The sequence below is a fragment of the Thrips palmi genome, unplaced genomic scaffold (assembly GCF_012932325.1).
Source record: "Thrips palmi isolate BJ-2018 unplaced genomic scaffold, TpBJ-2018v1 HiC_scaffold_7, whole genome shotgun sequence".
NCBI classification, from domain to species: Eukaryota; Metazoa; Arthropoda; class Insecta; order Thysanoptera; family Thripidae; genus Thrips; species Thrips palmi.
In genome coordinates, this window is record NW_023144634.1 from 1,395,449 (window position 1) to 1,409,331 (window position 13,883).

The 13,883-nt window shown below is 42.9% G+C and overlaps 2 protein-coding genes across 2 annotated transcripts; one reads left to right on the forward strand and one right to left on the reverse strand.

The window, feature by feature from the left end:
* Window positions 1–4,389: 4,389 nt before the first annotated feature.
* On the reverse strand, window positions 4,390–6,993 carry LOC117652696. Its single transcript, XM_034397789.1, has 7 exons — window positions 6,678–6,993; window positions 6,404–6,585; window positions 6,035–6,274; window positions 5,835–5,957; window positions 5,688–5,750; window positions 4,655–4,928; window positions 4,390–4,579 (listed from the first exon to the last, which is right to left on the reverse strand). Exons 1-7 carry the CDS (start codon window positions 6,991–6,993, stop codon window positions 4,422–4,424), a joined length of 1,356 nt encoding a protein of 451 aa, XP_034253680.1. The 3' UTR covers window positions 4,390–4,421.
* LOC117652697 lies at window positions 6,229–8,915 on the forward strand. The gene is made up of 3 exons (XM_034397790.1): window positions 6,229–7,659; window positions 8,634–8,651; window positions 8,739–8,915. Exons 1-3 carry the CDS (start codon window positions 7,507–7,509, stop codon window positions 8,913–8,915), a joined length of 348 nt encoding a protein of 115 aa, XP_034253681.1. The 5' UTR covers window positions 6,229–7,506.
* Window positions 8,916–13,883: the final 4,968 nt, after the last annotated feature.

Here is a 13,883-nt window from a genome sequence, read left to right on the forward strand (position 1 = left end):
CCCTTGTAGTGCTTTTCAGTAGCATAAGCCTGGAATTGACTGTATACATTAACAGCAGTGCAAATGTCAGGTCTTGTTGACATGCACGCATACATTAAACTACCAATAGCACTTCTATATGGACGTCTCCCAATAATATAGGGATCATTATTAATTGCAAGGTCTGGATTTATCTCCATTGGAGTTTGGACTGGCTTTGCAGAGTCAGGGTCTAATTTTCTGATTATTTTTGAGACATAGTTATCTTGAATTAAAATCATTCCGCTGCTTGTTCTCCTGATTCTGATACCTAGAAAATAAGCGGCCTCCCCCAAATCTCTCATTTTAAAAGTACTCATTAGTTTCCCCTTAATTTCAGACAACAAATCTAAATTAGCACAAGCAATAAGAAAATCGTCAACATACAGCACAGTACCTGCATCACACTTCTTTATGTACACACATCTGTCAGCTTGACACTGAGTGAAACCCAAAGCTTTGACACATTCATCAAACTTGTGGTTCCACTCCATGGGAGCCTGTTTCAGTCCATAAAGAGTCTTTCGCAGTTTACACACTTTGCCTTCTTCTACTGACAGTCCAGCTGGTGGCCACATGTAAATTTTCTCCTTTAAATCCCCATTTAAAAATGCACATTCAACATCCAACTGATGTACTATTAAGTTTAATTTATTGACCAGACATAGAAAAATTCTAACTGTTGAAAGCTTTGCCACTGGTGCATAAACTTCTGAATAATCTTCCCCATATTTTTGAGCACACCCTTTAATGACCAATCTAGCTTTATATCTCTCAATGTTACCATCTGCATCTAATTTGATATTGAAAACCCATTTACTATTAATTGGAGTTTTACCCCTTGGGAGTGAACACACTTCCCATGTAGCATTCTCTGAAAGTGAAGTTAATTCCTTATTTACAGCAGCCAACCAGAAGACTTTGTCATCTCTCACACTAATGCTGTCATAATCAGCTGGTACATTGTCAACATTCTCCACCTCAGTCACCGAACTGACTCCTGCAAACTCAAGTACATCATTACTACAATTTTCATCAGTAATGTCATCCACAAATTTTCCTACCGTGCATAGCATGACATAGTCATCATACATGGCAGGCCTCATTCTGACTCTGGTGCCCCTCCTGCCACCTTCACCCACTGCAGCTGGTTCATTATACTCCTCCAGCTCTGGCTCAAAGGGTTGCACACCCTCTGGCTCCTCGTCTCTAAACTCCATAACATCATTTTCACCTTCATCGTCAGATTCCTCCTCAATTTGTGTTTCAACAGTACCATGAAAATTACCACCATAAATAACATTGAAGTTGTCAAAATTATTTAGGTTTTCGTTAAACACAACATTCCTACCTACAATAATCTTATTGTCTGTCACAGACCAGAACTTATAACCATTATCACAATATCCAATTAAAATACATATCTTAACCCTAGAATCCAGTTTGCCAGCAATTTGCTGTTTATTTTTCCTAACATAAGAAACACAGCCAAATACCTTTAGGTTTTCCAAGTTGGGCTTTCGCCCTGTCCATAGTTCATAGGGAACTACTCCGCCATCAATTGCCCGGGTTGGGGACCTGTTTGTCAGATAGACTGCGGTTAGAAGGGCATCAATGCAAAATCTCTTGCTGAGGCGGCTCCCAAACAGCAAACATCTGGCCCTCTCCAAGAGAGTTCGGTTTAATCTTTCCGCTACACCATTGAGCTGTGGCGTTCCTGGAATTGTCAATTCAAACACAATACCCTTTTCCTGGAAGAAATGTTTGACAGTGTCGTTAATATACTCAGAGCCATTGTCACATCTAAATTGGCTAATACCCCTTGGAAATAATACGGAAACCCTAGCAACATAGGCCTTGATGCACTCAGCTACTTCCTCGCTCTCTTTACTCTTTAAACCATACACCACAATATAGTGAGTGTAATCATCAATAATTGAGAGAATGTATTTAACCCCGTTATAAGCTACTGGAGAAATAGGGCCACATAAATCACTGTGAACCCTTTCAAGTGGTCTCGTTGTTTTGGGCCTTGTTCCCCCAAAAGGTAACTTGGCCTGTTTGCCTTCAATGCAAACTTCACAGAATTTATCCCCTTGAAATTTCAATTTGTCTATACCGTTAACCATATCACACAAACGTCTCATATTATCACACCCTAAATGACCTAGTCTCCGGTGCCACAGATTTTCCTCCTCTGTCATCATTGAACGTTCGGGCTGACTAAACAGACCCACCTCCAACACAAACAAATTCCACTTCAAATTACCAACAGCAAGAACCTCGTTGTCATACTCAATATAGCATTTTCCGTCACCAAAGCTGGTCCAATAACCTTCGCTGTCCAAACAAGGTATCGACAGGAGGTTATGGGATAAGTCATCCACGATCAGAGCCTCCAGCTCAAACTTTCTGGAGACTCCATCAACCACAGTGTAGCCACTAACAAGGGCCTTTGATCGTGCCAGCATACAAATGTCGGTTTTAGCTACGAGTATCTTCACTGGATTCGAGAGGGTTCGTTTCTGTGACACTGGGACATCAGTCTTCACTAGATGTCGAGTAGCACCCGAATCAAGAGTAAACACAACACAAGAGTTGCCATAAACACTCATGGCCAGGTCACTTACTTGCACGTCACAAGTCATAAGACTATTAACAACAATAGTTTCCATTACCTCAGTTTCCTCGGAGCTACAGAAGTCATAGCCACTGTCTTCTGTAATTAAAGCAGACGACCCTCCTCCAGAGCCACTGCCCCCTCGGAAACCACCACGGCCTCCACGGTTTCCTCGGGATGAGAAACTGCGCCCTCGGTTGCTGAATTGGCCACGGCTTCCCTGATGTCCACCAGAGTTTCCTCCTTGGTTGTTGCTGTTGTTGCCGTTGTTGTTGCCACTCTGGTAGTTTCCTCGGTGATGTGGCTGTCCACCTCTGGCGGACTTCTGGTGGTGACCTCCACGATGAGCACCCCCTCCTGGCTTGGCGCAGTCACCAGACTTGTGTCCCCTAAATCCACAGTTATTACAGTTGTACGGGAAAAATCTATTCATTCCACGACCTCGACCTGTAACATTAAGAGCATTAAAACTCGAAGTGGGAGAAGTACCAGAGCCACCCCTCCTCTTCCGGTTGACTCCAGTTCGTAGTTCGTACTCTTCAATTTTGTTTCTGATAAAAGTCAAGTTTATATTAGATGGGTTTGCCTCAATGGCTGAGGTCTGAGCCTCATACTCCCTAGGCAAGCTCCACAAAAAGTGGAAAGCCACGTCCTCCTCTGTGTGTGAGCCACCTGCATTCCGCAGGCCTCTGACCACTTTGTCAAAGCGCATGCAGTATGCGCCAAACTCCTCCTCAGAGGGTTTGTACTTGAGCATGGTGTACTCCTTAGAGAACACCGCTCTGCTGGCCATAGTGGCCCTTCCAAACCTGTCACAAACACTCTTCCACATCTCAGCTGCATTATCCTTGTCCTTCAGCAGCTCGAGATGGTCAGTGAGGCCCACTCCAAGCAGGCGACGGCATCGGTTCTCCTTCGATTCCAGGGCTGCGATCCTCTCCTCCTTTCGCCTCCTAGTAGCTGCATTATCGCCAGGGGCATCCAACCCCACAGCCTGGATCAGATCACCGACCGCCGTAGTGGACACGTCGAGGCAGCCTTCGTCCCGGAGAACGTTTTGCATCAAGAACTTCCAGTCATCGAAGTTTGACCCATCAAACTTGCCCAGGAGAAAAAGGCTGAACACGGCTGAACAAAAAATATTCGGCCACGGCCGAAGAAATCTTCGGCCGTGGCCGAACGGAGACGAATAGATTGTTCAGCCGTGTTCAGCCGAAGTGTAATAATATTCAGCCGCGGCCTAAGACGTTCTTCAGCCGCGGCCAAGGGATGTTCAGCCTCCTTCGGCCGCGGCTGAAGAGGGCAGAAGGGGCAATTCTTGCTCAGAAACGCATGTGCATGCATTTTTTTAAATACTTCCTTGCGATCTTGTTGATACACTTCAGCATGCTTGAACCTGAAGGCTTGAACTCATATTGAGCATATATGTCAATCCTCTGAAAGACTTACTAAAGAAAAAAAGAGCCAGCGTTTCAAAAATAAATAACTATAGTTTAATCATTAATGAAAAAATTAGCTATTCAATAACTTACCACAGTTAAATTGAGAATTTACATAATTAGCTATTTGACAAAGGCAATATCATTATTGGACTCATTCTTAAAGACACAGTGGCACACTTATTCCAAAAGTGACAATACAATACAATTTATATTACACTACAATCTACAATTCAAAACAATTTACAATTCAATACAGTTCACATTACAATTTACTATACATGACAAGTTTTAGTGCATCAATAGCATCACTGAAAAGTACACAAAGCACACTTTAATTTCCATTAATCCTCTTCTGAGTCCTGATAAACCTTTTTTTTTTGCATTGGTGAGTGCACATCCAATGTAATCGTTAACCACCCTTGGCCTGCATCTCGATAGAATTGAGTCTTTCTGGAAATCTTCTGGTAGTTCAGCATTGATACGCGTCTTAATAAAGTTCCTAAAGCAGAAAAGGAAAAATTATGTCACACTGTTCAGGACTTAATAGGCTAGTGCTAGAAATTCAAATACTCACGCTCAATAGCTGCTTTTCTCAGTGGGCACAGGGCTGCACCAACATTGTTGCCATGTGTCTCTTTGCGTGCATTGCACATTGTACCTTTTACTGTGCTCTGCACCAGCTCTTCAATCTTAAACAGTTTCTCAGTGAGGTCGATCACAAATTTTTTATCGTTAACAGACCCCGGCATATGCATTGCGCTCTTCAGGAACTTCTTGTACTCTTCGGTGTACGCCACCTCACTGATGTACACCCCATCATGAATTTTCACAAGTCCACCACTGGGATCCTGGAAACAAATTAAGTGCTTTAAGTCCTGGTATCACCAAGCATATGAGGCAGGAGAAGTAATTAAGGATACTGTAAAGTGAAACTAGCATGTTCTAGAAATATTTGCCACAGGAAGATCATTTTGTGGTCACAATTCAACCACTATTAGATGAATTTATCCCCAAAGTTGGGGGCCCCAACTCCTATTAGTGTCTGAGTTATGGAAGTTTACGTAAACTTTTAGTCGTTTCTCCCAAATTCTCCTCACGACAAATGATTAGCTACCCAGTCTTCAGATTTTGGCAGTTTTTCCTTTTTTAGCATGGGAAAAAGATAGCGTTGGCAGATTTAAAGGTATCAGTTGAGAAGAGGCTGTAAAAGCTATTCTATTAGGCCTATTCTTATTTTTCTTCAAATTTGTGAGATTTTGACCCATTTTGGTCTTGGGTTTTGGTTTTTCAGGAAAACTAAGGCAGACATTAAAAAAAGGGCAACGCTATCTTTTTCCTATTAATAAATAGATAAAATTGCCAGAATCTGAAGACTGGGTAGCTAATCCTTTGTCGAGAGGAGAATTTGGGAGGAACGACAAAAAGTTGACGTAAACCTCCATAACTCAGAAACTAAGAGGAGTTGGGGCTCTAGTCTTAGGGTACGAGTTTATGTAATAGAAGGGAACTTTCACACCTTAATTGAGACATCTGACACAAGTATTTAAAAAATGTCATATAGCCACTTTTGTCACTTTACAATAACCTTAAACTATGGATTTCCTTGCCTTTGGCATGTCTGCAGTCTCATCATGTTGGGTGGCCTGGTCGTCCTGCATGTCACGATCAGTCTGCAAATGAGAGTTACTCAAATGAATGTGGATATTATGCACAAGATCATTGACCAAACTATAGATTTTTATGGTGAAACTCACCTCCCCTTGGGCATTAGTCGATTGTGAAGGTTCAGTGGGCGTTACTTGCTCTATCCGAAGAACTTCCACAGTGTGCACAGCTGATGTTGTGTCATCAGCTACAGCAGGTGCTACCTTGGCAAGCTGACAAGAAAAAAACCATAAACAAAGGCACAGCAAAACTGCACGCAAACACAATCACAGTTGATGGGTAATCTCACCAGAGTCTTTTGATACTCGAAATTAAGATCCTCGAGCCGTTGGATCTTAGTACGGGAAGCCTCAAGCTCATCCTGCTTGCGCTTGAGGTCCTCAGTCAACCGAAGCACCTCTTTCTTGTGCCTTCGGGCCTCCTCCTTGTATCTGTTTTTGTCTTTTTTGAGAGCATTGATCTCAAGCTGCAAGGCCGAAGTTTGCTCAGGGTCTTCATCTTGCATTTCCAGAAAAGGAACCGGTGAATTCTAAAAACAGAGGAACAGAAAATGTCAGCACATTAACTCAAGTGAGTGCAACATAATTCTAAAGGATTTGAAATCTCGGAAAACAATGAGTGCACACAAAGGGAAATAATAAATTCAGAATTCACTTACATCTGGGCCCCTTTTGGAGTTTGAGCTGGAGGAATGGACACCTGATGAATCTGAAGATTTTAACGATGAGGATGATGAGGAAGATTTTGACGATGAGGATGATGAGGAATGTAAAGTTTCCAAAACTTTGGGTGAGGGCCTGCAAGTCCTGACCTTCCTGTGCAGCAGTTCTGATAGTGTATCTGCAAATACACACCAATATTGGCATTATTATTGGCATATTTCATTAGAATTAAAAATTAAGTTCACCGTTCAAGGCGCATACTCAAAGTACCTGCAGTAGCAAGGATGGTTGCCGGATACATTCCCGGCCCGGCCTGGTTGTCTGACCCGGCTTCAAAGTCAGGAATCGTCGCCAGTCGCTTCTTAGCTTCTTGCAACGTTTCCATGCGTTTCCCGATGGTTTTCGGGGACCAAAACGCACTCACAACCTTATTTTTGGTGAACTTGGTCCCCTTAACCTCAGGAATGCAACACAGTGGGATGTCGGCGATGCTCTTCTTTTGATCCAAAAATTGGACAGTGCCATGGGGAGTCTCACTTAAGGCAAGATGAGTAGTGCCCTCTGTGGATTTAGTTGGTTTGGGCATTCTGACTTAGGTACCTCTAATTAACACGAAAGAAAACTCGGTGCAACCGCTTCGACGCTTTGGCTGGAGAGAAAGGACGCTACGCTGTAACCAAGGAAACGGATGAGCGACCACGACCACGGGCGATCACGTGCATCTATGAAAAGTTTTTGAGGCAAGTTCCTTTGAATTCTTCCACTGTACGCATATGACACTACTTTTATTCTCCGCGAATTTTCCAGTCAATGTCTTTATAATATTAGAATGCACCCTATTCCGTGTCAGTATCTTTTGAACACCTGGGTGAGCGTAGAAATCAGTTTCGCAGTGATGTTATTTCTCATATATGATTCGATATCTCGATCGTGGTCGCAACAACGCTCGATAGCTCGATAGGCTTGATTACTCGCGAGGCAGGCACAGACGTAAACAAAAAACTTTGCCTATAAGTCGTTTTCTGGGCTGGAAATTAAGAACTCTTCACGTATACAGGTGTTATTGTTTCAATATCACTGTTTCAGAGCAGAAGCAAGCATGCATCGGAGGCGGCTGAACGATTACCGGCAATACTTGGAGGGGAAACGTGACTCTGCTGTTCCAATTTCCAACCGTACTGCTCGTGCTTGGTTAGAGCAAGGAAAAGCAACTGCAACAGAACTAGTTGCATTGGGAATATACCCAGTTAAGGTCCGTTTCTATCTTTGTACTTGGAATCAGTCGTTCCCCACTCTGCATTTCATTTTGCCTCAGTACAGTTTGCATAACCTTCAAATTGTCGCTAACGTCACCTGTCAACATCACCTCCCTCTGGGTGTTGTTTAGTTCCTGGCCTTTTTGGCTGTATCCAGTCAAGGCTTCTGACCAATTCTGACAGCTAAATGATTTTCACCTGCATGTTTTCAAAAATTATTTGCTTCATACTGCTCACAGTCTAAATTGTGAGTGCATCTGTCCCATAACCTATTAAAGCCTTCAAAGATTACAAGGTAGGTTTACGCCAGACCGCGTCTTGTCGTAACAGGCTTCGCGATGTCTCGCTGCCTGTTTCTCCAATCCGCGCCTGGCGTACCTACCTTGGCCTGCGGCGCTAGCCTGCCTTCGGCAGGCAATGGCTTCTCCATAGTCGATTTTCCTAACTTGTTGCATGCTGGGGGTCTCCGCCCCCCAGACCCCCCTTCATTCTAGATGGAGTTGCTTCATCTGCAGATAACGCGATCTTGGCCCTTGTAGCTTTTTCACTTGTCCTGGCTGGGGGGCTCCGCCCCGCAGACCCCCTTTCTGCAAGACAGAGGCAATTTGCCTACAGAAAACTCGATTTTTCGCCGTTTTTCAAGTGTTTTTCGGCTTTAAAAACCAAACCAGTTGAGCTAGGATGGTGAAATTTCGCGTGTGCCGAGCCAAGGACATACCTAATAAGCCTGCAAAATCTCAGCCGGATCGGCCGAGCCGTTCAGGAGAAGTAGTGTACACAGACACACAGACAGACAGACAGACAGACAGACAGGAAAAATTTTTCAACCCCACTGGAGTAACAGGCTTCGCTATCGCTCAGCCAAAAACCAGGTACGATTCAGAATCAGAATTGGTCGGAGAATCCTTAACTTGATAAGCCTTCGTTCACTTTTCCATTGCCTGAAACGCTTCATGTTCTTTCGTTTTAGGCCCAACAAGGCAGAAAGGTGGGGGAAGAAAAAGGAAGAGAATCGTTTCAAGTAACAATGCAGACATCCTTGAGCGAACAACATCTTCGGAATCTGGTTTTGCAGAACATCAAGGCTGTGCACCTAGTTCTTCAGCCAACCCTGAAGAGCACCTGCTACACATCAACTCAACTTCTACCAGTGGCAGTGACGATGACTCTGAGGGTGGAACTGCGTCTTTGCATGGAACGACTGCCTCTGGGCTTAGTGGTGGTGATACTAATTCTGTTCGCTCTGACTTAGATCTTGGTGATGATTCAAGTGGTGATAGTGGCAGTGATTCAGAAGGAAATAGAATTTTGTCGGTTTTAGACTCTAAAAAAATAGGTAAAGAAGCTTTGAACTCACCCTTTTATGAAGGATCCAGGCTTTCTAAATTTGAAGTAATGCTCATGATTTTTCACTTGTATATGAGACATGGTTGCACTGATGCTCTCTTGGAGGATTTGATATACTACACTAATGAAATATGTGGGATTTCTGATGCTAAGGGAGGGTGGGGCACCATGACCACTGGGGCACCATGACCACCCCCCTCGCTCTCGGGAACTACTTTGCCGACGGCAACCGGTCGACCGGACTTTCGAGAGAATAGAATTCTAACTATTTTCAGCCAGAGCCCTACCTTCTAGCTTCAAGGGTACGACCATAGCACCTCGCCAAAATTTTTGTTACAGCGTTTTGGCTAAATTGGGCGTTTTTCAAATCTGGGATATTTTTTCTCACTCTCACATTTGAGAAGATAGGTTCGATGTCTTAGGTTTTTCTCAAAATGTCGGCTCTTCGACGAAATATCCAACATCACATTTAATTCTAAGTAGTTGTTTGCTTGCTCGGGGAGCCTTAGAGTCGTAAACTGCACTGTGGGGCACCATGACCACTTTTTAGTGGGGCACCATGACCACACATATTTGAGTGTTTTTTCTCATATTTTGGCCTGATAATGATTTATTTTCGTCGAAAATTTGCTTTTTGCTTCTGAAAATGTATAAAGGTTGAATAATTGCTGCAGAATAGAAAGTTTTATCACAAATTTGTGATAATTTGTGAATCACCAAGGTGATTAAGAATGGTTCTGAAACTGAGACTTGAAATGGTGGTTTCTCTTGCACTAAATGAGCTCCAAACCGCAAAAGTTGGCCGCGAAGGCGATCCGTGGCTACTTTGCACCAAGATGGCTCTGGCATTATGAGAAACAGCATTTAATTCACTTGTTTGCAGTGTAGTAACCGCGATAATTTTCTTAAAATTTACCAAATTGAAATCTGCATACGAATTTGGACTCGTCTTAGTAAGACAAACATAAAATGTTAACACATGTCATAGCTTTGGATGTGAAATTTGAAAGCCTTAGAGCGTTAACTGTTTTAAACCGTCCATTTCAAGGCATCTTAGAACGTTTGATACTTCGAAGGTTTTTACAGTGTTTTTTAGTTTAGTTGACTGGCCTGATGGTAATGACAGCGATATAAACAATTTCAATGAGAATACTGGTAGAAAGTACACTTTTTTGGGCCAAAAAATTACTATGGTCATGGTGCCCCACGGGGTGGTCATGGTGCCCCATAGGTGGGGCACCATGACCACTTTGCGTTTTATTTTCCAAAGTGTTCTGTGAGCCTGCCGTGCATTGCAGACAAGTTCCAATGGGTGGAAGAGGTCCTTGGAGGTCCAAAGAATCCCCTCATGCTAGAAACTTAACTGTTCGAACCACACGGTGGAGTAGAGGGAGGCACAAAAAAAAAAGTGGTCATGGTGCCCCACCCTCCCTTATTCCAAGCTCTAAATATTATTTTCAGAAGTTGTTCAAGTTCGGGTCAGAACCAAGTGTCCACTTTTTCTGTCCAGATTGCCAAAAATATTTGGGTCCACAAGCGGAATTTCCTCAAGTTGTCAGGTGTCAGGACTGTGATTGGGTTCAATCATCCAGTAGCTTAAATGACAACAATTATTTTTGGCTGAGCGATAGCGAAGCCCTTGCCGTGTTTGGGCGCGCTCAAAAGTGACTAGTCGTGCGTCTGTCTGTCTGTCTGTCTGTCTGTGAGTCTGTTTGTACTCACCAACGATTCTCAGCAACTACAGTGGCTATAGTTTCAAGATTTCGTATTTAACGTCGCCTTAGCACCCCCCAACACGAGTTTGTTTCAAATCGTTGTTTAGTATCGTTTGAAATATTCAAAACATATTTTTGAATCAGGTCATTAGCGTGGTTAGGTTGGCAGCGCTGCACCGGTTACTAATTTCTCATACCTGCGGGTCCGCGGCTCTCAAATACGGGACATAAGCAAATAAAACGAATTAAAGAGCAGAAGGGTTTGGAAATGAGATCGGCCTTAGTTTTTCAACATTCTAGAATGTTTAAAACCCTTTTGGAACACCAACACAGCGAAATATGGAGAATGGATTTGAGAATGATTTACGTGTTTCGTTCCCCTCTCCCCCCTCCACTGTCAGAGGGGAATCATCTTCAGGTCAGTGCACTTTGACAAAGCATTGTAAAAAGAATGTTTTTATTTTGACCTTTTGTATTGTGTGCATCTTCTTATTTCATTTTAGTGTCATCCTCTTTTTAAAATTTTCAAACTAGAGGAAATCAGGGAAATGCATAAATAACTTGTGTTGAAATTGGCAGGCATACTTTAGTTTGGACTCGAGAAATGCATTCTTTTGCAATGCTGCAAGCTGACAAGAGTGCAAAAGCACTAACATGTGGGTCATTCCATGCCAACTCGACAGGGCTCGGACCGACACCTTGTCGGAGGCCATCGCCATAGTGGGCGATTGTTGGCCTTATGGTACCATTTGAAGACCCCAACTCAGTTTTTCGAAATCTGCACCGGGCTCCGAACTACGGCCTCCACTGAGATTCCAAACGCTATGAGTATAGCACATATGGTGCAATGCAGCTGAGATATCGCACCATACGTGCAATGCGATAGCCATATTGCACCTTACGTGCAATGCGTCCCGAAAATGCCCTATGCTAATGCATGGGAATGGGGAGGCATTGCACTTCATGTGCAATGCTTTTGCATTGCACCAATTGACGCTATACTCATAGCGTTTGGATTCTCAGTGTGATGAAGTTTTTCACATACATGACGACATGGGTGCACTAAAATGCAATTATCTCGGCAACCGTTCGTCGTATCTCAAATCCGAGACCACCGTTGGAAAGAGGAGAAAAAACTACACAAAAAAATTTTTTTTTGGATTTTTTTCGAAAAAAAATTGTGAAACTTCAAAAAAGGTGTAACTTTTACAGTGTGATATCTCAAAAACCCATATTTTAAAATCTCTCAAAAAATTCCAAAATCTTCCTTTATTCATCATCTAAAATAGTGGGGTTAATGAAACAGAAAAACCCCATAGAACGTTGCAAATTGGGTTACAAGCAAGCCACTTTGCACACGTCTTCTATTGACCCAAATGGTCGATTTGGCCCGAAGCACACGTCAAAATTTCCCTTAGGACTCAAGTGCGGGGGCGTTAAAGGTTAAAAGTGTTCAAAATTTTCGAAGTTTCAATTTTGACAGTTAAAATCGTGCGACGAGTGGTTTCCGCATTATTCGAGGTCGGGGAATTCATTGGCGATGTCAGAACAACGATGAGGTCACCGGAAGTACCGGAAATGGCCGCCATTTTGGATAATGGCGGCCAAATTCTTCGGATTTCGAACGGCTCCGCCACCAGTCGAGTTGGGTGTCGTTCCGATAGTTTCAGGGGTCTCTGAAGGCCACTGTGATGTCAAATTGAGAGTATTTAGCAGGGAAACACAGAAAAACAGTTTCTCAGCTGTGAAAAATAGACCTGAACGATGCAGTGCTTTCCAGGATAAAGTGAAGGAAACGCAGTTTCTCTGCTTTGGTAAATTAAACATGTTTGATGCGCTGAAATGACGTCTGTATAAATGTAAATATACTCTCATTTTAGGGCCAAAATTAATTTGTAACTGTCATATCTCGATCTCAAAATCTTGAAAGTATGTGAAGAAATCAAGATAGCTAACTACGTCAAGAAGAACCCAATACGAGAAGTGAGTGAAGGACAATGACCCTGCAAGTTCTATTGCGTGCTTGGCACACTTCTGTGCCGATGATCTTCGAAGGACAGTTCCGTGGGCATGAAGCAAAAATTTTGCTTCGCTTCAAAAAGGACCTTACATCTGAAACCAGATAGCCTTAACTTGCCTCGATTAGGCATCATAACGTTATTGTAAGCAGTGAATCTTGACGGAATGTATACTTAACAATTAAATAGCCAGAGACGTGTGCTCTGAGAAGCAGTTTTGTTGAGTTACTTTGATAAGGAAACGGTGTTAAAGCCGTGCGTCTAAGAACACTCCTTGTCGATGAACTGTGTAGAGATGTACTCCCGTCTTGAAGCGCAGATAGACATATACTGGACTAGGTAGGCACACTTACTCTTATTGGTTTGTTCTTCGCGATTCATACAATCGTATGGACCAAGCACAAAGTAGATCTTGCGGTTTATGCATTACCAAATATGTTTAAAACACTTCAAACTGTGTTTTCCCGCAGAAAAAATCTGTAGGAACTGCCAAGCGGGTAACAAAATACCTAATTTCAACCTCCTATTTTTGCGGTATTCTCCTCTGGAAGTTCAGCAGACTGGAACATAGCACCGTGAAAGGCCAGCAGCAGCAATGCAGAGATTCCTGTTGCACATCCCTGCGACAATCGCACCTATCTATTGACCGCAAAGCGTTTCAGATATCCTGCAACGTGCACCAAACGATTTCCCATTGCCTATTGGCTGAGGTCCGCCCTCATATCTCTGGAAAAGGCCGGTGTAGGCCAATGACCAATTTCCCGCCCCGTAAACTATCAAGCAGTGCACGATGCTGTACGGATGTGTTACCTCCTATGTTTTTAGTGAAGAAAGAAACGATATGTTAGCCTTCTGACTTACTTGATCTAAAAGGGAGTACTATGATTCCATGCGGATTGAAAATGTTTGCTCGTCACTATACCCTTCAAAGTTTACTCAGGAGAGCATCCCCACAAAAGTATACCCAGCACACATCAGATCATGTAACTGATTTTCTAAGTGTAATAATGAACTAATTTAAAAAGCAATAACATTTTTATTGCATGAAAAGCGCCATGAAAAAGTTAATGTATTACATGTGCAATAATTATTGTATTGCATTAGCGCATTTATCGCTTTATATGCGTAGTAATCATTTAA